The sequence below is a fragment of the Pteronotus mesoamericanus genome, unplaced genomic scaffold (assembly GCF_021234165.1).
Source record: "Pteronotus mesoamericanus isolate MK-2021 breed Mesoamerican mustached bat unplaced genomic scaffold, CSHL_Meso_final contig_78, whole genome shotgun sequence".
Classification (NCBI taxonomy): Eukaryota; Metazoa; Chordata; class Mammalia; order Chiroptera; family Mormoopidae; genus Pteronotus; species Pteronotus mesoamericanus.
The window spans coordinates 8,430,559-8,455,772 of NW_026555258.1; the positions used below are offsets into that span (position 1 = coordinate 8,430,559).

The 25,214-nt window shown below is 52.4% G+C and overlaps 1 protein-coding gene across 1 annotated transcript; it reads right to left on the bottom strand.

Annotated features, from left to right (window-relative positions):
- Positions 1 to 194: 194 nt before the first annotated feature.
- On the bottom strand, positions 195 to 4,066 carry WDR38 (WD repeat domain 38). The gene is made up of 9 exons (XM_054584881.1): positions 3,998 to 4,066; positions 3,455 to 3,542; positions 2,165 to 2,281; positions 1,826 to 1,923; positions 1,402 to 1,482; positions 1,103 to 1,234; positions 830 to 979; positions 379 to 426; positions 195 to 272 (listed from the first exon to the last, which is right to left on the bottom strand). The coding sequence occupies exons 1-9, from the start codon at positions 4,064 to 4,066 to the stop codon at positions 195 to 197; spliced, it is 861 nt and encodes a 286-aa protein (XP_054440856.1).
- Between the last annotated feature and the right edge of the window lie 21,148 nt (positions 4,067 to 25,214).

Consider the following 25,214-nt stretch of genomic DNA (forward strand, 5'->3'; position numbering starts at 1 on the left):
CGCTGTTGGGTGCTCTGTTACCATTACGTTGGGCCTGTGGCGTGGAACTGCCCTGACTGTCCTTCCTGCCAGCTCCCATGCGCCCTGGGCAGGGAGAGGCAGGGGCATGAGGTCTAAGAGCCAAGTGTGGCAATATTATACAATAGTAGACAGGCTCTGGGTGATTTGATCATGCAGTGGAATTGACGTCTTGTCTAATCGGCAGCTCCAGACACTAATAAGAGTTTCCCATCTGGGGTGAAGATGCAAGTGTGGGCCACATCCAGGGCTCCCTGCCAAAAACACATCATTGGCCTCTGAGGATTCAGATCCTGCCTGCTTCCAGCTTCCCAGCACACATTCCACTGTGCCCGTGGGTGCTCCAGCCACAGGCCTTACCTTCAGGGTCTTGATGCACTTTCCTGTGTTGCAGTCCCAGACTTTGACCTGGAAGTAAAAAGCAGAAAGGCGGGGAGGCCTCACAACACAAGCATTTGAAAAATCACCTTGGGGGTGAATCCTTGCCACCATCTTAACCTCTTAAAGTCTTGGTTTTGTTTATAAGGTATACTTAACATGCCTGGCATACTATCTGATGGAAACTGAGTGCAATACAGCCTCCTTTTCCCTGGAGCTATTTGAGCTGTAGACCTGTTACTAACATTTGGGCTACCGCAGACCTTAGTGCCAGGCACTAGGTATAGAAATGGGCGACACCTGGGTCCTGCGTTTGGCACTTTCCTATTCAGGTCAAATTGGGATGTGGTCCTTTTCTGGACGGCGCTAAGGACTCTTGTAAGTGGGATGTGGAGGTAGGAGTTTGAGAGAAGGAGGGACCTGGTGGGGTTACCATTCGTGAGTAGCCAGCGCTGGCCAGTTGCAACCCATCCGGGGAGAAAGCTATGCTCTTCACCCAGGTGGCGTGGCCCTTGAGCTGGACAAGCAGGCTTTTGGTTGAGGGTTTCCAGATGTGGATGGTCTTGTCCCAGGAACCAGATGCCTGGACAGCAGATAGCTCTGTTTGGGGCCTGCATGCTCATTGGACCCCAGAATGGTTCATGACCCTCCAAGGGACTTGCAGTGAGTAAGGGGCGAGACTAGAACCCAGGGCAGCCCATCTCACCAGGAGGCCGGCTGCTGAGTAGCACAGGCAGCTGATGTTGCCTCTGTGACCCTCCAGCTCCTGATGGAAGATCGCCGGGGTCCCTGCTCGAAGGTCCCAGATACGAATGGTAGAATCCCAGGAGCCAGTGGCCTGCAGACAGCTGCTGCCGTGAGCATGAACCAACTAGCCCAGGCCCACCCTCCTGGTTCCTAGGCCGGGCAGACTCAGAAAGCAGGCCCTGTTTGACCAAAGCCCTGCCGAACCATCTCACAGATGAGGGTACTGAGGAGGGGCCTGGCAGAGGTGGTGTAGCTCACCAGGCAGTCCGAGTTGGGCGCGAAGTCACTGCTCTGGACGGAGCCTTGGTGCCCTGCTAAGTGGCGCAGCATCTGGCCAGACTGAAGATGCGAGGCTTGAGCTTTGGAGGGCAGCCCAGAAGCCTCAGTGCAGGGTTCTGGGCCTTAGGTCAGACCCAGGCTCGCCTTTTGGGGCTGCCTGGGTAACATGGACAAGACAGGGTCTGGGAGACTTCCCCAGCCGTGAGAGGAGAAGGCAGTACAGGCAGGGAGGACCTCATAAGCACGGGGGCTGGGGGTCGGTGGCTACAGCCAGGTGCAAGGGGTTTGGGTGCCGGGTGTGGGCATGGGCAGAGGGAATGCTGGGAATGCCCTTTCTGGAGCCAGTGTGGAGAGTGTGTGTACCATCAAGATCCCAGGCTCTCTGGCTACCCCTCCATAATACCTGCACCTCCCAGAGCATCACCCGCTTGTCCCAGCCACCCGATGCCAGCTGCTTGGAGTCAGGGCTGAAGCTGACTGTTTCCACACTCCGCTGGTGACCTGCAAGAGGCACAGTCCAGAAGGGAACCCAGGCCTGGCTGCTGGGCTCCAGATCTCGTCTGGCCTACCCCCCCCCCCCTTTTTTTTTAAATCCTCACTGGAGGATACATTCACTGACTTTAGAGAGAAACATCAATTGGTTACCTCCTGTATGTGCCTGAACTGGGGATGGCACCCACAACCTTTTGGTGTACGGGACCACGCTTCAAGCGAGCCACCTGACCAGGGCCAGCCCACTCACCCTTTAATATCTGCAGGCACTTGGCTTCTGCTACATCCCACAGGCGGATGGTGCAGTCACAGGAGGTGCTGGCAAAGAGGCGGCCGTCGGGGGAGAAGCGGCAGAACTTAACAGGGCCTGGGGCAGGCGACCATAATCAGAGAACAGCACTACCCCCTCCTCTGGCCCCTCTACGCGTGGTACCTGCTAATCTCTCCAGCCTCCTCGCCTACCTCCCTTGTCCTCACTCCTTTCTACCCTTCACCATTCACTTGGGAATTCCTGGAATACCCAACCTCAATTTGCCCATTTGTAAAATCAATACCCAATCCAATGCAGGCACCACTCAGAAACTCAACAGCCCAGCATAGGTTCATTGCCTCCTTTGTGTTCCCCAGTCCCTGGATTTTCCTATTATAGCATTAATCAATATGCCCAGTGATTAACCAGAATTTTTTCCTTGTCTCCTTAATTATAAATTACATCTACTCAGTACTTATCAGGTGCTAGGCACTTTGCATTATTTCATCCTCTAGGGTAGCAACTATTATCCCCATTCTAAAGAGGAAATAGAGGTTCGCAGAGTGACATGGCAGAATACTGGGTAAAACATGAACCATAAGGACCTGCTAAGAGGAGTAAGCCAGTCACAAAGAAATACTGTAGGGTTCCACGTCCGCAAGGTACTTAGAATAGCCGGTTCAGTTCATGGAGACAGCAGAATGGGGTTGCCAGGGACGGGGGGAGGGGGAAGGGGATGTTTAATAGGGATACAGTTTCTGGAAGATGAATGCTGGAGACTAGTTGCACAACCATACTAACATACATTAACACTGCACTTAAAAATTGTTAAGACAGTAAATATGTGTATTTTTAAACTTTTTTTTTTTTAAAGTAGGATCTGAGCCCTTGCTGATACAGCTCAGTGGGTTGAGCGCCAGCCTGTAGGCAGAGAGGTTGCCGGTTGGATTCCCAGTCCGGGCACATGCCTGGGTTGTGGTCTGGACCCTTGTTGGGGGCAAGATTGCTATTTCCCTCACACATATTTCTCTCCCTCTCTTCCTTCCTCTTTTCTCCTCTCTCTAAAAATAAATAAATAAAACCTTTTTAAAAAGTAGGATCTGAGTCCAGGTCTGCCAGAGTCAGAGGCTGGTGGCCCCAGGGACCAGGTCCTGTCTCCTTGCCCTCCTGCCCCAGCCTTGGCCAGGCTGTTTTGCATGGATGCCCAGTTACACTGGAGGTCACTATGGTAGGCTCTGCAAAACGCCAGAATATGGGCCTCAGCCTCTCCTTCCAGGCTGAGGAGCCCACCTGTGTGGCCACTCAGCCTCCACAGCAGATGCCCACTCTGGGTTTTCCAGCCATACACACAGCCGTCCTCGGAGGCTGTGAGCAGCATCTGGCCATCGGGGGAGAAGGAGGAGAAGTTGACCTGGAACAAAGCACAACAGTAATCCCACCATGGGGCAAGGAATACTTGCCTGTTCATTCTTGACCCCAGGCCCCTGGGTCATCCCTAAACACGCAGGAGCCCAGACCCCAGGGACCACTCTGCAGTCAGAGCCAGGAGCTCTGCAGAAGCCTGTAAAACTTGCACCTGAAGCTCAGTGTCTCACTCATGCCAGAGGCTGGAGCTTTCTCTAGAACCAGATTCTGAGCCAAGAAGTCCATTCGAGAGCTGCAGCCCAGAACCAGGAGTTCATTTGAAAGCCAGAGTCCAAAGAACATTGGAGCCAGCCAGGAGTGCGAGCCCTCTCTGCGCCCGAGCTTAGAACCTAGCGCCCATTCTGGCGCCAGAGTTCCAGCTACAGGAAACCGGGGGCCTGGAGTCAGGACCGAGGCTACAGGCCACACCTCCCCGCGATGCCGGCGGAAGTATTTCACTCTCCCCACGGCCAGCGTCCTTGGGGCTCTGCTGTTCATGGGCCCGCGGCGGCCAGCGCCCGCGGTGTCCCTCCTAGGCAGGCGCTGGTGGGGCCGCGGGCCCGGACTTAGGGCAGGGGGAAGTGGTAGGGGGGAGCTGTGTACTAGCGGTCTCCATGGCAACCGAGCCGGGGCACGCAGCCGCTCTGGGGTCTCCGGGCCCAAGCTGAGAGACTGGGAGAGTTCTTAGCTCACGGGAGCTGGGGCCGCCGCGGGCGACCGGCTCCTGCTGCGGGGCAAGGCTGCGCGCTCAGTGGCCGCGAGAGGGCACACCAGCCCCACATAGCGCGCCTGCCTCTCCCGCTGCTCTGACCAGTGCACAGTGCCAGTCAGTTTGCAAAGGACTCACAGACCCCTTGGAGACGAGCCTGTTTCCCCATCTCAGGAATGAGGAGGATCATCCTTGCCCCTCAGCACTCCAGGCTTGAGCCAAGCGTAGAGCCTGGTGCCCAGTTGGTGCCCTGGAACCAAGATCCTTTTCTCTAGGAGGCTCAAGAGCCTCCAATAAGAGGACTAGAGATGATGCCCATCTTTGCCCTCCAGGAGCGGGGAGCCAGAGGTAGCGTGTGTGACGCACAGGGCAGTAAAAAGTGGAGTCACTGTTGTTAACATGCCTAGCAGCACAAAGTGTGCCATCTGAGGAAGTGCAGGCCGTGGAGAAAGGCCCCAGGCGCTGTCAAGACTAGTTCAAGCTGAAACTGGGAAAGAATAGGACCCGGTTTCAATTACCCTTTACAGATGAAGATGCTGAGGCCACCATATGAGGGGACACATGTTCAGGGTCACTCAGCCAACAGAAAAGGAACTAGGACTTCATCCCTTGTGTGTCTGACTCTGGGGACCTATGTTAGGACCACCTGCCATAAATTCCAGGGGCTTCGCAGCAGATGCCCAGGTCCCTGACTCCTGGTACATCTGGGAAACTGATGCCCTGAGAGGGAAGATTTAGCCCTGTCACCCAGCGCCTCCACAGCAGAGCTGGGGCCAGGACCCAGTTCCCCTCCCTACAGCAGGGTGGGGCGGGACTAAGACACCCTCGGCTCCACTGCCCCATGGATCCCAGAGTCCCTGGGGGTGGGGGCGGGGCAGCTGGGCTTTGGGAGCTTCAAACTTGAGGGTTCCCAGTGGTGACTCACACTCCTCCCCCCAGACTTCTTTGCCAGAAACCCTTCTCACGAGATCCCCTGAGCTCCAGCTCTATTTTAGGTTCCAGACAGTCTGGCGGGAGAGGGGGTGACAATGGTGGCTTTGAGGCAGCTCCACCCCCATTCTAACTCCCAGAGAGCCCAGGTCCCTCAATTGATTCCTCAGGGACTCATCTGAGTTAGGCCTCTAAGGCCACCCCTCACCCCCAGACATGGGTCCCAGACACAGCGCCCCCATAGCTGGCTCCCCAGGCCCTCTCTCCCTCTCTCTGCTCAGGCACCCCCAGCCCATGCCCCATCTGGCATTTCTCCAGCCACCTGGTTGTTCCTACTCTACCCGGAGAACCCAGCCCATCCCTCCCAGAGCCCTCTAGGCAGACCTCGTCCACCAGGCCCAGCAACCCCTCGGCCAGGAGGGGTTAAAACCTTTCTTCTGACCCAGGAGTCTGTGGTTGGAACCACGCACCACAAATCCCAGGGGCCTCAGGGGTTCAAGCATCATGCCCACCTGTCCTGCCTCATCCTGCCACTGTCCCTGCTCCCATCTTGCTCCCCAAACTCAGCCACGAGGACACTTTCTTTAATTCCTCCATCCTGGGCTTCTGCACATGGGGTTCCCCACCCTCTTACCTTGCGATCTAGCTCAAATAACAGTCCCTCTCCTCTACAGCCTTCCCTCGCCCACCGCCCACCCCAGACTAAGTCAGGGCTCCTGCACCAGAGATGGAGCATTAGAAGCACGGGTTAGGATTAAACCTGGGTTCCACCAACGACCAGCTCTGTAACCTTGGCCAAGCCACCTGATCATTCAGTGTCTCGGTTTCCTCCTCTGTAAAACAGGGGCACTCACAGTGGCCACCTTGCAAGGAATCAGTGCCTATCAACGTCACCTGGTGTGCAGTGAGTGCTCCGAGAAGGCAGGAGCTGTGACATTCCCTTAGCCCCTTTAGCTTAGAGCCCAGACACAGACACCCCCTGCCAGCTACCCTAAGGGTCCCCTGGCCCAGGGCCCATGATGCGGAGAGGGCCTGGCGATCAGGGGCTGTCTGGCTTCCTGCCCAGCAGAGGCTGCCCCTGCAGCGTGGGGTCCATCGCGGGGGTGGGGCACCAGTGTGTCCCAGTCATGGTGGCAGCAGAAATATTACACTGACTCGGGTTCTGCCCATGAGATTGGGGGACCCAGATTCTAGCCTCTCCAAGAGGGTCCTCAGGGAGCATTTTGTACCCTTTGACTGTCTTTTCCTTCTCAGGAAGCCTACCATATTCTCTCTTCCCTCAGCCCAGACTTTCTGGGGGGTGGGGCACTCTCACTGCATCTGCTGAAGGTGACCCATGGTCCTGGGACCAGCCTTCTTCTCTTCACTTCCTCAAAGTGGCTGCCTTTGCAAGCTTCTTGGTTTCCTCTGAAACTGCCACGGATAACAGCCATTTTAAAGAGAAAACTGGAGATTCAGAGAGGAAAATGATTTACCTTATAAAGGTCACACAGCCAGAAAGTAATAGAGATGAGATTCAAACCCACATTCCATAACCCCAAGCCCCCACCTCATCCGTTGCACCACACACTCTTTCAGTATCGCCTATGGAGTTCAGGGTGTGAGGCTCTGCACCCTCACCGCACACCTCTCGCCCCTTTGCATGGGACCTCACTACGCCCAGGCCTGAGCCACTGTGGGCAGCCCTTCTTCAGAGAGTCCTGGATGAGTGCAAATCTGCCTGTTGCACCAGCAGAATGAAAGAGGGGCCCAGGTGAGTCCCTGCAATTCCACTCCCAGGGACACGGCCAGCACCATTTGTAGTTCCGAAAGAAAGACTGGAAACTACCCTAATCGTCAAAGGCTGTAGAAATAAATGATTTCCTAGTCAAATGATGAAAGCTACACAGCCAGGGAAATGAGCAAACTACGGTTCTGCATATCAACACGCAAACAGCTCAACAAACATGCTCAGCAAAAAAGCAACGAGGCAGAACGCACTATAGACATGACCTCTTCATGAAAAACCAAGACATGCCAAAGGCAACCTATGGATGGATGCCTGAGAAATGAGAAACTATAAAGAAACTGAGAAACTCTAAAGAAAAGCAGGGAATGAGACAATCTGGAATCACCAGAGCAGCGAACTACGGGGAGAGGAAGGCAGGGGACACGGGAGGCCTCAAGGAGTACTTGTTCCTGGTGACGTTCAGGCACGAAGCTGGGCAGGGGGCACCCAGGTGTTTGTTGGGATACCCTGCAATAACCAGCCCCGCCGATCTGGCCCCTGCGGCCTGTCCTGCCACCTTCCTCGCTCTTCCACTCCTTGTCCCCACCCCCCCCATTCAGAGTACTTGTGTGGATTATGCAGTGCCAGGGCTAGGACGCACTTCAGGAAGCAGAGAAAGCTGTTTTGCAGCAAGACAGCAGGCGGGGAGGAGAGACGGGGACAGTCCGACTGCCCGGTGTCGGCCAGCTCCTCAGCTCTCAGCTCCAGTCCCTGACGCTGCTGTCCTAAAACGAACCTGTCTCCTGAAATTCCCCCCCTTTTTTTTTTTTTTTTTTTAAGCAATCTCCAGTATGGTTTTGGTTACTTGCCACCCAAAGGACTTTGGCTAAAACATCTCTAATTTCCAGAGCTGGTCCCCTAATATTATGCCTTTGGGGCTTCTCCTCTGGGATTCCCCTGCCGCCATTTGCACACAGGGATCCTAGCCACCCCGGGTGACCAGTGCCCTCAGGCCTCGGTGTTTTCCTCACCGCTGGGCCCATCCGCATTGGGATGCACTGTAATGTCACTGGCCCTCCTGAATTGGACAGGCTAGAACTGGAAACACGCTCTCTGTATGGACTGACAAGTGCCAAGCTGACAGGCGCTATCATTTCCAGTTTTCTAGACACTCAGTCTCTAGTAATGCCACCCACATTACGAGAGGCATTTGTGTTTTCAACAGTTACATTATTCTGGTGACTCACTGAATTTGCAGCGAGAGCTTTTTCCCATGCACTGCTATCTGGCACGCACTCTCTCCTCTATCTGGTACTCGCAGAATGAATTCTTCGGAAACACAGGCAAGACCTTACATTATGCTGGTTAAATGTCATTTTCTTGGCTCCCATCCAACTGTCTAGTCTTGAAAGCGTTGTAAGTCCAGCTTCTGTTGTACAAAGCATTAATTCTGCACTGTGGCAGCTACAAATTTTATGAGCAGGCCTTCTGTGTTCTAAATCCAAATTGTAAAAATGATGCTCAATGGGACATGGGTGAGTACAGAGCCCTGTGGTCTCTCACTGGAGACTGCCAGTTATTCTCACTTTTTTTGCACCCATTCACACCCATCAGGATCATGGACTAACCATGGATGGGGCAGGAGAGCGATGAACTTCTACCTCCAGCAAGGTTCTTTGGTTGCAAACAACAGGAGCCTTCAATGGCCAGAAGGGAGCATGTGGGAAGGAGCTGGGGGGATCAAAGATGGGAGGGACTACAACAACCCTGCCATGCCAGGAAAGGGCAAGAAGCAGGGGCTGAGAATCCAGGGTGAAGCCCAGGTAGTTCAGGGTCCTTGGTGAGCTTAACATTGGCCGAGTGAGTGGTGGGCTGGGCATCTTTATTGCCAGTCCTGTTAAGATCTGGGCTTCTATTCCCACCTGCAGCCTCCTCTGTTAATCAGAAATTTCTAGTTCTGTTTAAAACCTGCTGTGCACCTGTAGATTCTGGAGCCAGAAAGCTGCATTCAAATCTGGCTCCACCACCCACCAGCTAACTACTCTGTGCTTCCATTTCCTTCTGTCTACAATGAGGGCAAGGATTACTTCCCACCTCATAGGGTTTGGCCTTGAGAATGGAGTTGATACAGGCAAAGTGTCTGGCATGTAGTCAGAACTGTGTATTGGTCAGCCATGTTATTAAAGTGTCATTACATGGTGAGTCCACATTTTCCCATTTAGCCCCGAAGATATGAAATGCAGGAAGTTGTATCTGGATTGAGCACAGTCGCCATCTTCTTAGAGGAGAGAGGCAAGGGCAACGGACCAGCTTTAATTCCCAGGGACGCCTGTCAGCATTTCTGGTCACCACTTCCTTGTCTGAGTACTCAGCTCACTACTGAACAGTCCATGCAGAGCTTGCTTGGCAATCGGGGTTAGGCTAACTAGTCTGTGACTGCTGGATCCATACTTTCTAGAAATGTGGGACCATGGTGCTTTCTCCTCTCCTGGTCCCTCGGCCATCCTTGTGGTGTCGGAGTCCCCCTCCCTTTCCCTCTGGCTCTTTCGGGGAACAATTTGCTAGGCCTAGAAACTTGGTCTTATTTATTTACCCTCTTATATTTTTAGCATGCTTTTTTTTTTCCCTAAGACTGTTTTTGTTTTTGTTTTTTTTTGGTTTGGGTAGCAAAGTGACCTGACGCCAGAAGAAACCCAAGACGCTCAGGGGGCCTGACCACCACCCACTCTCCTTGGCGTGGGCCCGTGGCCCCGTGCCTGCGTGCCAAGCTCGGGTTCAGGGACTCATACCACAGGGTCCCTTGCGCCTCTCCCACATCCCTGGGAGTCGCACAGAGAAGGAGGGATCTCCGAGGCCTGGGCTGAGTGCCGTGGAGCGCTGGGACACTGCTCCTCCTGATGCCAGGCCCAGATTCGGACGGAACGATGGGCCGGGGTCCCTGGGGCGGGCCCAGCCGGCTTGTGGGGGCAAGGCCGCAGCCCAGCTAGAGAGGACTTTAATGGTATTTCATTTAGTTAATTTTTAAAATTCTTAGAACATGCTCGACAGAACAAAGCAAAAAAGCAGTCTGAGGACAGAGGGACAATCTTCCCTTGTCCCAACCTCCCAGGGTTGTTGTCATTGTTATTCTTCAGGTGACACCGGTGACCACAGTTTCGAGCGTCACTTGGCCCCCCCATCTCCGCGCCGGGGCTGGCTGTGGAGACGGGGCATGGGAACGCCCTGGGTCTCTCTGACGCCTCTGCGCCTCCCCCGGGCCCTGAGCCATCTCTATTCGGCTTTATTCCTAGCACGCAAACCAAGTTTTTTAATTTAAAAAATGTCTTCAACTACTTGCTGGCTGCAGAAACCATATATATATAAATATATATATATACACACACATACATACATATATAGATACATACACACATATACATATATATGTATATATACACATGTATATATGTGTAGAAGGCAAAAAAATAAAAGACACAAGTGTCCGCTCACTCCTCCCTGCCTCCAGCCTCACACCTTAAAGGGGACCGCTTGGCCAGTGTGCAAGGTGCATGTCCTAGTGACCTGTCCTTTTACCTGTTTTCCCTTGGTCAAGAGGAAACAGTGATGTTTGGTCCAAGAGGCTCTGAGGAGGCGGGTGTTGCCAGCTCAAAGAGGTGGCCCCTGGCACGGGGCCTCGCGTGTAACAAGATCTCAGGAAATGGCTGCTTGATTCTGCGTGGTTACCAATAACTGGCAGTGAGTCCGTGTCCCTCAGGCCTCAGTCGCCCTGTCTGTCTCCCCCCGCCCGGTAGCCTGGGTCAGGCCCCGCCAGCTGCCCCTCGCTGTATCCAGAAGTCATTAGGCCCAGCCCAGCAGAAGTCAGGAGAGGAAGGAGGGAAGCTCCAGCATTCAAGGGCCTGCTTGGGATGATGGGTCTCAACTGATCTTCAGGACTGGAAGTACAATCCCAGTTTTCGCAGGTGAGGAGACTAGGGTCGGAGGGGAGCAGTTACTCACCCAAGACTCCATGACTGGTGGGCCAAGAAGCCAGAATGGATGCCAGGCCTGAGTCCGGACCTCACATCCTCTCTGTTGTGCCCACAGACTGCAAGATAGTGTGATTCACCCATATGGCAGGCCAGGCCCTGAGGAGGACTCGAAAATGCACTTTTGAATGAATGAGTATGTGAGTGAAAGACTCAATGGCTACATTACATATTTTACATTACCACTCCCATCCGTACAGCGTTGGTTTCCTTTTCACATTTTTCCTTTCCTGTGATTTTTTTCACAATGACCCCACTTAGTGGGAAGCTTCACCTCCATTTCATAGATGGGGAAACTGAGATTCAATATGCCCCAGGCCTGAGCCTTAGCATCAGAAGGAGACACAGCTGGACTCAGGCCCCAGCTGTCTGAAGTCAGAGAGCATGGGAGCGGTTCCCACTGCCCCGCTGCCCTCTCCCCGGTGCCAGGGCCAGCTCTGGGGGTCGCTGAGCCTCACACGTGCCGGGCAGAGCGTGAGTGCTCAGTAGACATTGAACCACCACGTACTTGCATGGGTGACCTGCGAAAAGGCACACAGTAATTGTCTGCTTAGCACCAAACAAATGGTGAGGCCTTGGGACACTAGTCCAAGTCCCCACAGACGCCCATCCCTAGCCGAGCTGGTTCAGCCTCCCTGGGGCCCTGCATAGGGTGGCTCCAGAAGAAGTTGGCACTTAGTTCCTTGGTCTCTCTGTGTCCACCCTGGCCCTGGGGGAGAAAGTGAGGCCAGACCAGCTCTAGGGCATCTGTGAAGGTAGCAGACCAAGGTTGTTGGCATCTGGTGGCCCTGCCCCAATCTCCTAGGGTTTTTGAGGAACCTGATTGTACCCCGGGAAGTAGCCCAGGGACCAGGTCATGTGTGAGCTGAGCCCTGAGACTTGGAACCTGCAGCCCCCAGGCTGGCAGATCCAAAAGCATCAGCAAGACAGCCATGGCCGCGGCTCTGCCCTCTGAGTTGGACTAAACCCTGTCTTACCTCTTTGAACCCACTCTGTGTGGCTGCAGGTGGGACCTCAACCAGCTCTGGCCGGACACTTTGGACTGAAGGACAGGAGCCCCAGGATGGGTGGCGGTTCCTATCCCCTTGTCCCCTGAGCAGCTGGCTCACTGGAGGCAGGTGGGGAGTGAGGGGGTGATGGGCTTGGCCTCAGAGTCGGGTAGGGGAGAGGAAGGGGGTGGGGTGTGCTGTCAGGCCCCCCGTCAGCCTCCCCCGCCCCTTCCTTCCCCCTTCCCTTCATTCTTTCTCTTTTGTCCTCCATGCCCACTGCCTGCCTTCCACCTAGATCGCTTCCTCTTGCTCTTGCCCAGTCCTGCCCCTCCCCTGCTCCGGGCCTGCCACCTGAGCTCTGCAGGGCCTGAGAGGGCTCAGGGAGGAGGAATGGGACCTTCGGGCAGCCAGGGAGGTTTTCTGGGAGGAGGCGGCGGGCTTCTAGGCATCTGGAGTTGAAAAGGAACCTGCCAACGCAAAACAGGGAGAAGAGGATCTGGGAGGAAGGAATAGGGTGTGGAGGCACGGGGCCACCCGCGGAGGAAACCAGAACGAGAAGCTGAGGAGAGGCGCCTGCAATGGAGGCCTTGCATGCTGGGCTAAGGGGCTTGGATCACGTTCTTCGGGCAGCGGTTCTCAAAGTGGATGTCCTGGCACCCAGAGGGTGCAAGGAGGAACCTTGGAGCTCCTAGGGGGTGAAAGGTCGGGGGAGGAGCGCCAGTGGGGAGTTCTGGGCCCCAGCCCTGCTCCAGCCAGAATGACTCTAATTTCACAAGATATACGGACTCCAGTGCCACAGGCGGTGAGGAGCAGTGAAGGGTGTTCAGCAAGGACACGGGGACGGGCCACGTTGTGTTTGGGGAGCCAGTGCTGGCTGCCACAGAGGAAGAACTGAGCTCCAGGGGTCAAGTTGCCCACCAGGCCTCCACAGAGGTTCTCTGGCCTCCTGATCTTTTCTTCCTAGGCCACCAGGATGTACTAATAATAATAACCCAACTGTCACAGTGGCAGCAGGTGCCATGCCTTGCAAACCACATTACACATCACATCAGGTGGGTAGCATGCAGATGGGGAAATAAATGGAGGGCCCGGGAGCGGAAGAGACACAAAACTGGGATTACCAGTGAGCCGCAGGGGCAGAGCCAGGGTGCACACCCAGAGTCTGGTCTCCTGCGTGCTGCCGGGCCCCATGGGCAGAGAGCCCAGAGCAGGTGCAGAGCAGCTGCTGTGGTTCCGATCCCCCGGAGCCTCCTGCAGCGCCCGTCCCCTCTGCCCACCTGCCCTTCCAACTGTCTCAGCCACACCTGGCACCCACATGCCCTGTGGAAATCTGATCGGCCTTGTGCTGCCCTTCAAGGAGACAGCTGGTAGACGGGGGTTGGGAGACAGCGGTGGGGTGGGGAACAGAGCTCCAGCCAGAGAGCAGGAACAGCTCTGGTGGCGCAGGGAGAGGACAGCAGGCTCCACCTGCTATGTGACCTTGAGCTCCTGGCTGGGCCTCTCTGGTCTCAGGTGCTCTGAGCCACCTGGACCTTGAGCTCCAGGGTTAACGGTAGGCAACAGGTGACTTCCTGGGCTCACCTGCTCATGCCGGGAACAGCACACTGGCTCCCACGGGTGCCACCCTCACCCACCCACAGGGCTGACAGGCTGTGTGATCCGAGGCCAGAGTCTTAGCTTCCTCATCAAACTGACAGGGTTGGGGCTGGGAGGCCCTATAGGCAGCCCCTCCTTCTTCTACTTGGGGGTTGGGCACAGCAGCTCACGTACCCCCCGACCCCGTGCCATGGGCTTTCCTCAATGGCCATTTTGTGTCGTTGCCAGGGAATTGCTCTTTCCTCAGCTGCCCCCACCCCTGAGACCTCAGGATAAAAAATAAAGGACTCCTGTCAGCTCCCCCGGCCCCTGTGTCTGGGGGCTGGAGGGTGAGAAGCCCCCTCCTTCAGTCTGTCTGGGGCATTGTCCTTTCCTTCCCCTCCGGGTGGGGGTGGGAGGCATTTGTGGTCATTTCCTCTTGGACTTGTTTCCCTTTCCAGCAGCTCTGGTCTGAATCTCAGCCTGGCGCCTCTCCCAGCTGCATGTGCCCAGTAGAGTCCCAGCAGCCCTCAGCCTGTCTTCCACTCTGTAGTGGCTCAACTCCCTTCTAGACCTGGGCTCAAATCCCCAGTTCAAATCCTACTACTTACTGGCCTTGGGCCAATAAGCTTCAGTTTCCTCATCTGAAAAATGGGAGTATTAATGGTCCCAGCTCCACAGGTAATTAAAAACATGGAGTCCTACAGCCTTGGGCTGCTTTATAGCTGGGTGATTTGGGGCGAGTCACATGACCTCTCCAAGCCTCAGCTTTCTCCTCTGAAGAACGGACCTGCCACAGAGACTCCTGGTGAGAAGTCACCAGAGAGCTCACAGACGTGGCACACAGTAGGTGCTCAGTGAGTGCTGGCTTTGAAAAACAACTCAGGATCAGTTAGGTGAGATGGCCACACATTCCAAAATCCCAACAAACCAAGACTGAAGGAGTTCCCAGGCAGCTGCCCTTCCCCCAGACCCCAAGTGGGCTGGTTTTTGAGTGTTAACGCATGAATTCGTCTCTGAAGTGTGTTCCTTAACTTCCAAATGTGGGGGGATTTTCTAGTTATACTTTTTGTAATTTATTTCTATATTGAATGCCTGTGGCCCCACCATGCTCCGAAGGGTTTTAGTCCTTTGCTTCATGCCCCGTGCGTGGTCCTTGCACAGGCTGCGCCCTCTGCCAGCGTGGGCTGCAGGCTCTCGGTGGGTCCATCAGGTCGTGTTTCGTAATCTAGCTTCTCACTGATTTTTCCCTTGCCTTTTCTTTCAACTACTGAGGAAAAAAATGTTACAATCTCCCTTTATAACAGTGAGGTTTATCTGTTTATCCTTGTATTTTTTCCAATATTTACATCATGTAATTTGAAGTTACCCGTATTTTGCCATGCATAATGCACACATTTTTGCGTAAATTTTTGAGGGAAAAAGAAGGATTCGCACTGTACATGGGTAGTACTAATTTCATATCTATATAAATGTTTTTAATTCTTTGATTTATGCTTATGTGTTAAGAATGTAACTCTGGAAAGCAATAACGATATCCGTATGTTCAAAAATAAATGCTAAAACTCCTTTATGATACAAAACCCAAGTATCTAAATATAAACAAACAAACAAATAAATAAATAAATAGTTGAATTAAAAAATTAAAATGAAAAATTTTTTTACCTGAAAATTTGGGCCAAGAACGTGGGTACACATTATATATGGCAAAATACATTACTTTATTAGGTGCATATAATTTCAAAATTGCTAATTTTCCTGACAAATCAAACCTCCTGTCATAAAATTTCTTTATTTCACCCTGGTTGGGTGGCTCCATTGGTTGCAGTGTCATCCTATACACCAAAAGGTTGTGGGTTCGATCCCCGGTCATGGCACATACCTATGTTTTGGGTTTAGTCCCCGGTCAGGGCAAGTGCAGGAAGCAACCAGTCGATGTCTCTCTCTCTCTCTCTCTCTCTCTCTCTCTCTCTCTCTCTCTGACTCTCTCTCTGAGATCAATGGCGATCCATTTCTAGCGATGATTGTGGCCAAACAGTCTATCTTGCCTGCTATTGACACGGCTACGTCAGTTTTGTTTTGGTTAACTGCGTGGTGTATCTCTGCTCTTGACTTTGCTGTCTCCGTTGGTTTGAGAGGTGTCTTTTAATGGGATCACTGAGTTCATTCACACTTACTGTAATTACTGACTGATGGGGTATTTACATCTACCTTCTTTTGTGCCATCTATTTTTCTTGTTTGTGATACATTTCCTTTTCTCTCCTTTCTTATCTTACTCTGATTATCTGTTTTTCTCTCTAATAGTTTGGAAATTATGCCTTTTTAGTGGTTACCCTAAAAATTATAGCCTGTACTCTTAACCCACTATAACATGAAGTCTTTTCCCAAGTACCCTCACCGAAGTTAGTAATGAATGTATGGCCTGTTTACATCAACAACTATTCTCCTCTTGGGTTACTTTAAATGTCTACAGCCCCCTCACCAACTATTTATTTTGGACAATTAAACTCATAGAAAATGTCCACATATATATCTTCCACCTAGATCCACCAATAGCTCTTGGCACATTTGGTTGATCTATATATACTTTTTTTCTGAGTCTTTTGACAATTAGTTGTAGACCACTGTTTTCAAAATTTTTAAAAAATGCTTTATTTACCTAGGATGATACGTTCTCAAAAAATAAGTCTTTTTTCCAAAGTGAAAATAATTTAATGTTTTTTGTAATTATAAAAGTTATGCATGTGCAATTTTTAAAAATACTAGACATTAAGAAAGATACATAAAGAGCGAAGTAAAAATCGTCTCAAATCCCACTTCCTAATGATGTTAACATAGACATAGGAGGTCTGTCCAGAAAAAAATCCAGCCATTGTTCTATAATGAGATGGTTTGTGCAACATCGCTGTGACCTGGCAGTTAAGGAGAGTGGACTAGAATGTGCATATGTGAACAATGATGACTTCGCTGTCCTAGTCAGTGAGGGCAGTAGATGTCGTTGAGAGAGCATGTGTACTTTGTGGCTGTAACATTCGAAATGACTGAGCAAGTAGAGCAACGAATCTGCATCAAATTTTGCATTAAGCCTCTATGGAAACTATTTGGATGATTCAGAATGCCACAGCCATGGGCAGCTGGTGGCTGGCAGCTTTGTCTCAATAACATGCCCACTCATGCATCACGTCTTGTGCAGAATTTTCTGGTGAAACATCAGATGACCCAGGTGACTCAGCACCCCCTACAGCCCAGATTTGGTGCCTTTTGACTTCTGGTTTTTCCCAAAACTAAAATCACCTTTGAAAGAGAAGAGATTTCAGATTGTCCATGAGATTCAAGAAAATAAAACGGGGAAGCTGATGGCGCGACTGGGAGAACTGTGTGAGGTCCAAGGTGCCTCCTTTGAAGGGGACTGAGGCGTCATTGTCTTGTGTACAATGTTTCTTGTGTCTTGTATCTTCTTCAATAAATGTCTCTATTTTTCATATTAAATAACTGGACACCGTTCTGGACAGACCTCATATATATGGACAAGGGTCATATTTCTCACTTTCTTGGATGTATCTGTGGGACCTGAGCTGCTTTTTGGTCACCACTTGAGCCTCAATTTCTCTATATATACCATACATATACATCCCCATCTTATTGACTCTGTTTCTCGGAAGAGCCACGACTGAAACAGGGGGTAATACTTGTTGTCCAGGCTCCCATCTAGGGGATGCGGGCAGGGCTCATCTCTGCGGCTGTTGGAAGGTGGTCTGAGGTCACCAGGGGAGGCAGAGCCCTGGCCTACACACTCCCAAACCAGTGCTCTTTCCACAGAGTCAAAGACAGTGTGGTCCCTGAGCAAGGGGCCGCTGGTGCTAGGCTGCCTGGGTTGGACCCCACTGTGTGATGCTGGGTGAGATGTTGGATGTCTCTGAGCCTAGGAATAGGATCATGGAGCCCACCTCACAGGGCCCTTGTTCATTTTCTATGTACGCAAGGGCTCAGTTCAGTGCCTGGCACACAGTGCGTGCAAAACTGTTGTTATTAATGAAAGTCTGCAAAGCGAATCCCCCTAGAGGACAAAGTCAGACCACGTGCCCCAGCCAGGCTCCCGTGGCGGCCGCCGTGTCTGCACTGGGAGTCGAGTGAGGCTCCTTGGCAGAGCGCCCAGCATGGCGAGGCCCAGGTCCTGGGCCTGGGGAGGAACTGCCACCATCCTGACACCAGCTGGGTTAAGGAAGGGCCCGAGGCATGTCAGGAAGAAGTGGTTTGTAGGGCAGCAGGCGTAGGGGTAGAGGAGCACCTACGGGGACAACCTCACCTACAGGGCCCCTCTCCAGTGCCCACTGGCACCAGGCCTACGCCCACCACTGGGCCGGGAGATTGGTCCCCCCACCCCCGAGGACCCCAAGGAAACTGCTCAGGTCTCAGCCTGCAGGGGGAGCCATGTAGGGGAGGCTTGGGGGCCCTCTGCCCCTGCTGCTTGCCCGGGCTGTCTCAGGTGCAGCCAGGTGGGTCTGCTGCCAGCTTCTGCCCGCACCTGACCAGGCTTCCAGGTTGTCATAACAGCCTTGCTACTGAGCACCTACTGGGTACCTGGCACGGAGCACACATGGGTTCTTTGCATCACTGAATGCATCTTTGGCTCCACTGAACAGATGAGGAACGTGTGGCTCAGAGGGGCTGGGACTCTCCTGAGCTCATGGCCAGATTGGAACCCTGCCCCCGCCCACCCACAGTCTCAGCTTCCAGACTGCCACTCTGTACCCTGCCCTTGGCCTTGGTGGAGTCCCTCCCCCAGCTCCGTCCTCCAGCCCCACAACTGATATTCCCCAGCTGCTTTTGCTCTCAGAGTCCCCTGTTGCCAGCTTGCAGCCTCTGCATCAGAACAAGCTGCTTTCCAGCCCATCCGGGGTTCTGTGTCCCTGTGCCCATTACGTGCCACGTACCTGGGGGGCTGCTGGCCACTCTTGCTCTAGAAATCGTTAAATGGCTTGGCTTTGCCTCTCTCTATTTTAATCATTTAATCTCAGGCAGTTTTTCCAGAGCATGGGCTCCCAGAAGGGTTTTGGGATAATTGCTAAGAATTTGCTGAACATTCACTAATTGCCAGGTACTGTGCCAAGTGGTTTTCTTGCATGATCTCCTCTAAGCAGCTCATCAGAGCTATTCGCTCCCTTTGTACAGATGGGGAGATGGGCTCAGGGAGGTGAAGGGGCATCGCTCAAAGGCACCGTAATAGTGACATCCCACATTTAACAGGCACCTTGTGGCAGACACTGTTCCAAGCACTTTATGCATATTTCCTCATTTAATCCAAGCCTGTGACATCAGTGCCATTCTAACCCTCATGAGATAGATGAAACTGAAGCTCAGAGGGCAATGAGTTGCCCAAGGCCACACGGCCAGGAAGTGGTCAAGTCTGGGCTGTAACCTAGGAACCGGCTCCAGAGCCCACACTCAGGGCTTGTGGACCTCAAGGAGGTGGAGGTGGGATTTGAACCCAGGACCTGCAGCATCCAGGCTCCAGGTCTCCCCTAGACTCCCCTGGGAGGAGAGGAGCCAGGCCTCAGACCGTGGGATGGCTCCCAGCACAGCAGGGCAAAAACCGCAGCTGGGAAGTGGGCCAGCTCCCAGGCTGGCTCAGAGCTCCAGCCAAGGCCACGGAAGTGGCTTTGGCCAGGACCCCTGAGAGGGTGGGGTGTTCCCCAAGGGTCTTGCTGGGGCAGGGCCTGGTCTCCCCTCGATGGCCCAGGAATTGGCAGGCATTTGTGTGTGCTTTGAGGTAATTACCGTTTCCGGCCTCTGACAGCTTCCAAGTTCTTACACAAATATTTTAGATGAGTCTTGTGACCTCCTTAAGAAAAAACAAAAACAAATTTCTTAAACATAAAATTCAGAAACACATGTTCAGAGATGACCTCTCTGTGTAATCTCCATGCTCTCGAGAATCACTGTGAAAGTCCGGCGGCGTCACCCAGGTTCACTGCAGAGAAAGCTTGGAACGGAGCCTGCCCTCAGAGCGAGTGGTTCGGAGCACAGGTTCCAGTGTGACACAGGCCTTTCCGACCGACTGCGTGTCCCTGGGTGCCCCTTCACACCTCTGAGCCTGGGGAGACATGGAATACCTGGGCAGTGGGTGCTCTTAATTTTACCAGGGGTGAAAGAGTGGCTGAAAACCCCCCATTGCACCCAAGTAACTACAGCTTGGGCTGGGCCACGGTGAGATGACAAGCTGTAGCCCAGTGACCAGCCTGGTTTCCCGGAAGGATGGGCGCCGTTGGCCCCGTCTGCGGGGCCTGCGCCCAGCTGGGCCTCCCTTCCTTCCACTCCCTCACACTGAGGCAATGCCCAGCTGGCAGCGCCCCTCCCGGGCTGCACTGGGACGGGGTGTGACGCATCTGTCACCAGTGCATGGAGCCAGCGAGCCCAAGAAACCTGGTGGAGCTGTTGCAGGGCTGGGGACCGAGGTCCTAGGAACCTAAGAAGCTTGAGTTGGGAGGGGTGGAGGCCAGAGCAGGGGCCCACATGCCCCGCCCACCCTGGCGTATTTCATACCGTTGGATGTGTCCCGTGAGCAAGCAACGGACCCACCCTTTTTGCCCTCATACCTGTCTCATCTTGTTGATGGCACCACTTCCACCTCTTGTGCCAGCCAGAATCCAGGGATTGTCCTCTCTGTCCTTTTGCACCCATGTCTACTTAACCCCAAGTCTCTCCACCGTTGGACTCTGTCGTAGTTTTCTCAGGTGGCCATAACTGAGTACCACCAGCTGGATGGCTTGAACAACAAAAACCCATTTTCTCACCGCTCTGCAGCCTGGAAGTCTGAGATCAGGGTTTCACAGGGTTGCTTCCCCCTGAGGCCTCTCTCCTTGGGGTGCAGTCAGTCACCTCCTGGCTGTGACTTCCCACGGTCTCTCCTGTGTGCTCGTCTTGCCCTAGTCTCTTATAAGGACACCAGTCACATTGGGTTAGCACCCACCCTAATGATATCACTTTACCTTAAGTACTTCTTTAAAGACTCTAAATGCAGGCACATTCTCAGACACTGGAAAGTAAGACTTCAACATATGGCTTTTGAGGGGACATAGTTCGGCCCCTAACAGATTCTCTTGAACCTTCCACCTTCCCTGTGCTCACAGCCTCGCGTTGCGCTCTGACCGGGGTGTTGACGCTCCCTGCTCACCCCTCCCGGTCACTCCCTCCTGCAGGCAGCCTGGCCGGTCATGTCATCCACCTGTTGAAAACTGCCTTGGCCCCCATCAGCCTCCCCAGCCTCAGCCTGGTCTTCCCACCTTCACGCCAACATGCATTGCAGCAGAACCAGGAGCTGGAACCAGGAACTTTCTAAAGTCGATCCAGTGCAGGGGCTGGTCTAAGCTCTTTAGGTGGTTTATCTGGGTTGCTCCCCATCAACTCTATGGGGTAGGTGCTGTCATTATCTTTACTTAATAGATGAGAAAACTGAGGACAGAGAGTAAAAACCTTGCTCCAGATCATAGCTAAGAGGCGGGTAAGGCAGGAGTCCCGCCCAGGCAGCCTGGCTGGCCTTCCGTGCCCCGACCTCTGCGCCCCAGGCACTCAGCAGGCTGCCTCAGTCTCCCTGCCTGGGCACAGCTGTCCCCTCTGCCTGGAGTGCCTTTCCACCCCTTCTCTGCTGGCAACCTGCTACGCATTCTTCCAGACCTGTCTCAAATGTCCTTCCAGTGGACAACAGCCTCTGTCTGCACCATGCCCACCCAGCTCTCATTAGACCACCAGTCATAGTTTGAAGTGATAGTTGTGACAGTGTCTGTCTCCCTGGGGACAGGCACCAGATCTGATCCGTCTCTACATTCCCCCCCACGGGATAGGCCAGGCACAGGGACAGACAGCAGCGAGTCAATGAGTGAATGAATGAATGAATGAATGAATGAATACTTCATCACATACACATTATTAACCTGCGCATATCTTTGAGAATAGATTCCAATTCTTTATTAAAAGAGGCAGGAGTTTCAAATCTCCTAGATTCCTGCTTTGGGAGAAAAAGAAAAGTAAAACACAAACACCTAAAGGATTTTCGCATGGAAAGTTACCTTTTTTGTCTCACTTTGCATTTGGTGCCCATTGCAGCCTTTCTGGCCTTTGTGACAGACGCATACCTGCCTGGGAGGGAGGCCAGGGGAGGGAGGGTGACAAATAAAACAAGGGCAGGGAGCTCTTAGCAACCCCTGGATTCCTTCCCCAACCGAATAGTGAAGATGATGTTTTGTTTAAACAAGTAATAATATAGGCTTTGTTTCTGTGAAAAGAACTCAGCTGCTTGTAACTGATGCTTGTTGCATGATTGAAAAAGATGTAAACCACCTAGAAAAGGACAGAGAGGAAAATAAGATGAGCCACATTCCAGAGCCCAGCTGCTCACACCGTGTGGTCATGGAGCTCCGCCTCAGCGTGAGCGCTCCGCTGTGCGCCCTCTCATCAGAAATCTCACCACACAGAGGAAGCTCTTGAAATCATCTTCCAGACCGCACGTCCGCCTCTTACTGTCAGTATGCCAGTAACGTACTGACTCAGTCGCCTAGCCACTCACCGTTTAGTGAGTGCCAGGCTCTGGCTGGGTCCTGGGAAAAAAGGACAGAGCTGCCTCTACGGGATGGACTTTACTCAAGTAACGACACATGTGATCATTTAGTTGTGACTATGGCCAGTGCTACGGAGAGAGGGTTGGCTCTTTGACCCAGCCAGTGAGGGCAGGGAGGGCTTTCGGGAGGAGGTGGTGGATGGAGTGAAGGAAGAGGAGGCCTTAACCTGGAGAGACTGAGAGTCGACACGCGTGGCCGAGGGAGGACCTCTGGAGAGGAATTCCAGTGTGGCCACCATGGCGGGCTGCTGCTCCCTCTCCCTCTATTGCTGCAAAGACCAGATTTTGTTCTGTGTCGCCCCCTCCATTAACTTGTTTACTAATACAACAAGGTAAATCCTGACAAGTCTAAGCCAATCATGGGGGTCCTCCTGGCCTTGCCAGTGTTTACAGGCGGGGCGGGCACATGGTCCAGTTCTGACTATGAGGAGAGAAGGGACAGTCTGGAGGAGGACCTCTGGGAAGAACAAGCCCGTCCCTGTCCTGCCCCTGGACACCCGTGGTGCCATGTGATGACCAGAATTGCTGCCACCATTTTCCACCCTGGAGGATGAGACCCACAAGTGAGGGTGGCCAAGCAAAAAGACTGAGAATATGGGTCCTTAACAATGTTCTTGAGACTTTGGATAAACAATCCCAGCTGCTCTGCCCAGGGTTTCTGTTGTTTCAGTGATTTTGGATTGGGTTTCGGGAGTGTCAGTCTAGTTGCAAGGCGGAGATGAAGATTTTGTCCTGTGGTGATTGCATAATGAGATGAGCACTTCTTCTTCTTTTTTTAAAACCTGGATGGTGACTTTACCAGGGGTTAGGAATGGGGGCTGATGGAGACGACGAGGGTGGAGCTAGAGCTTCATTCCTCAAACTGTCCTTTGGCTCCACTAAGGCCCATTAAAGGGAGTAGCCTCTAACCCAAGAGTCTATTGGCAGAGAGTAACGGGGAGGGTGCCAGGAGAGACGGCAGAGAAATGGTCACACGCCTGTGTGCTGAAGCTGCAGGTCAGCCCCTGCTGTCCCCAAGTTGCCCAGGCCCCCTTGATAGTCAACTAACTTTAGCCCCTCTTTCCAAGAGTCCCCTGGATTCCTAAAGTGCTAGATCCTCTTTCATGTCACTGGCTTCCTCATCATGGCTTTGGGTTTGTGAATTTCTCTTGGCAGGCCTCTGTCAAAATTCACTTTACTGAAACATTATTTACATACAGACTATAAAATTCATCCTCTTCAAGTATACAATTCAGTGGCTTGTCATAAATTCACAGGCTTGTGTAACCATCATCACGACCTCATCCAGAAGAACATTTTTGTCACCTCATCAAGAAACCCCAAACCCATTGGCAACTGCTCTCCAGTCCTCACAATCTCCCGCAGCCCCTGGAGACCACCCGTCTTTCCTGGATTTGCCTGTCCGATGTTTCATGTGAATCACACAGTCCGTGGCTTTTGTGCCTTGCCTTGCTTTCACACCAAGCATCGCATCAGATAGTGTCCTAAACAAGCACAAGAGCTACTGCAATCCTGTCTTGTTACAAATAGCACTTCCCCTTTGCTATCTGTATTAACATGCATGCAAAATTTTATAGAAATAAACCATCCTGTGCATGTGGTTTAAAAAAATTTTTTTACGCAATCAAGTATCAAAGACATCTTTCTGTATTACTACAGATCTGCATAACCCTTATTAATGTTTGCAGAATAAATGATGTGGTTAAAAAGAATCAGTCTGGCTCGAGTTCAGTGCTCAAGTGTGCAGGCTCAGGGGGAAGGCAGACTAGTCGCCTCTGGATGGGCTTTTACTGAGCTTCCAGCTTTTCATGAGTGTAAGTGGTAAGATGAACATGCTGTGTTTACGTTTCCTTACAGTAAAGTCCTAGATGTGGCTGTGGTCCAAATGGTAGGCATGTTTACTTTTTTTTTTATCCTCACCTTAGGACATTTTTTCATTGTTTCTAGAGAAAGAGGAAGGGAGAGAGAAAAAAAAATTGATGTGAGAGAGAAGCACTGATTGGTTGCCTCCTGTCTGCAGCCAGACCAGAGGTCATAGATTCTCAGTACTGGACCTGAGATCAGGGTTTGAACCCACAACCTAGGTAAATGCCCTGACCAGGAATCGAACCTGCCACCCTTTGGCCATGGGATGACGCTGCTTACTTTTTTTTTTTTTAAACATTCTGCCAAACTTTTTCTTTGGAAAGGTCAGATCAAATGGGCTGTCCACTACAGTGAAGCATTGCAACCTCTGGACTCTAATGGCTTGAGTGTTAATCCCTTCTCTACTGCTCATTGGCGATAGGACCTTAACCTATTTGTGCCTCAGTTTCCTTACCTGTAGAATGGGGATAGTGAAAGTACCAATCTCATAGGATTGTTGTGAGAATTAAATTAGTGTAATACATGTAATCAGTGATTCTCAACAGGGGTGGGGGATGGGGGGTGTGACTTTGTCCCCAGGGGACATTTGGCAATGTCTGGAGGCAGTTTTGTTTGTAACAACTGGGGTGGGGTACTGCTAACATCTAGTGGGTAGAGGCTAGAGACTCTGCTAAACATCCTACAATGCACAGACCAGCCCCCTCCATCCCCCAGCAAAGAAAGATCTGGCCCCAGGTGTCAGCAGTGTTGAGGCTGAGAAGCCCCAGTGTAAAGGGCCTGTCCCAGGATAAGTTCTCGTCAGCATTGACTGTCATTATTTACACTGCCACTATGCCGTGGCCAGGCCTCTTAAATCATGCTCACGCTGATAGAGAGAACATAATATGGTGGTGGATCTCTAAGCCATCGAAGGAGCATTTCCTGCTCCCCTTGTGGGTCTGACTCCCTGACACAAACCTCCATTTGGTCACGGGTTTCCAGGGAACTGGCTGGCAGTGGGGTCCAGCTAAGGAAGCTCAGGCCTTGTGTGCAAGAGCTTCACAGTTCCTGGAATTGCCTGACTGTGTGTTTCTCTTTGAACATGTAGAGGCAGGGACATGTGGTGGATGCAGGGCGGGTTTTGAAGTCAGATCTGGATTGAAATCTCAACTCATTGTAAAAAATGGCTTCTCTAAGCCCCAGGTTTCCCCATCTGCAAAACAGGATTATTGGGAGGATTAAATAGGATA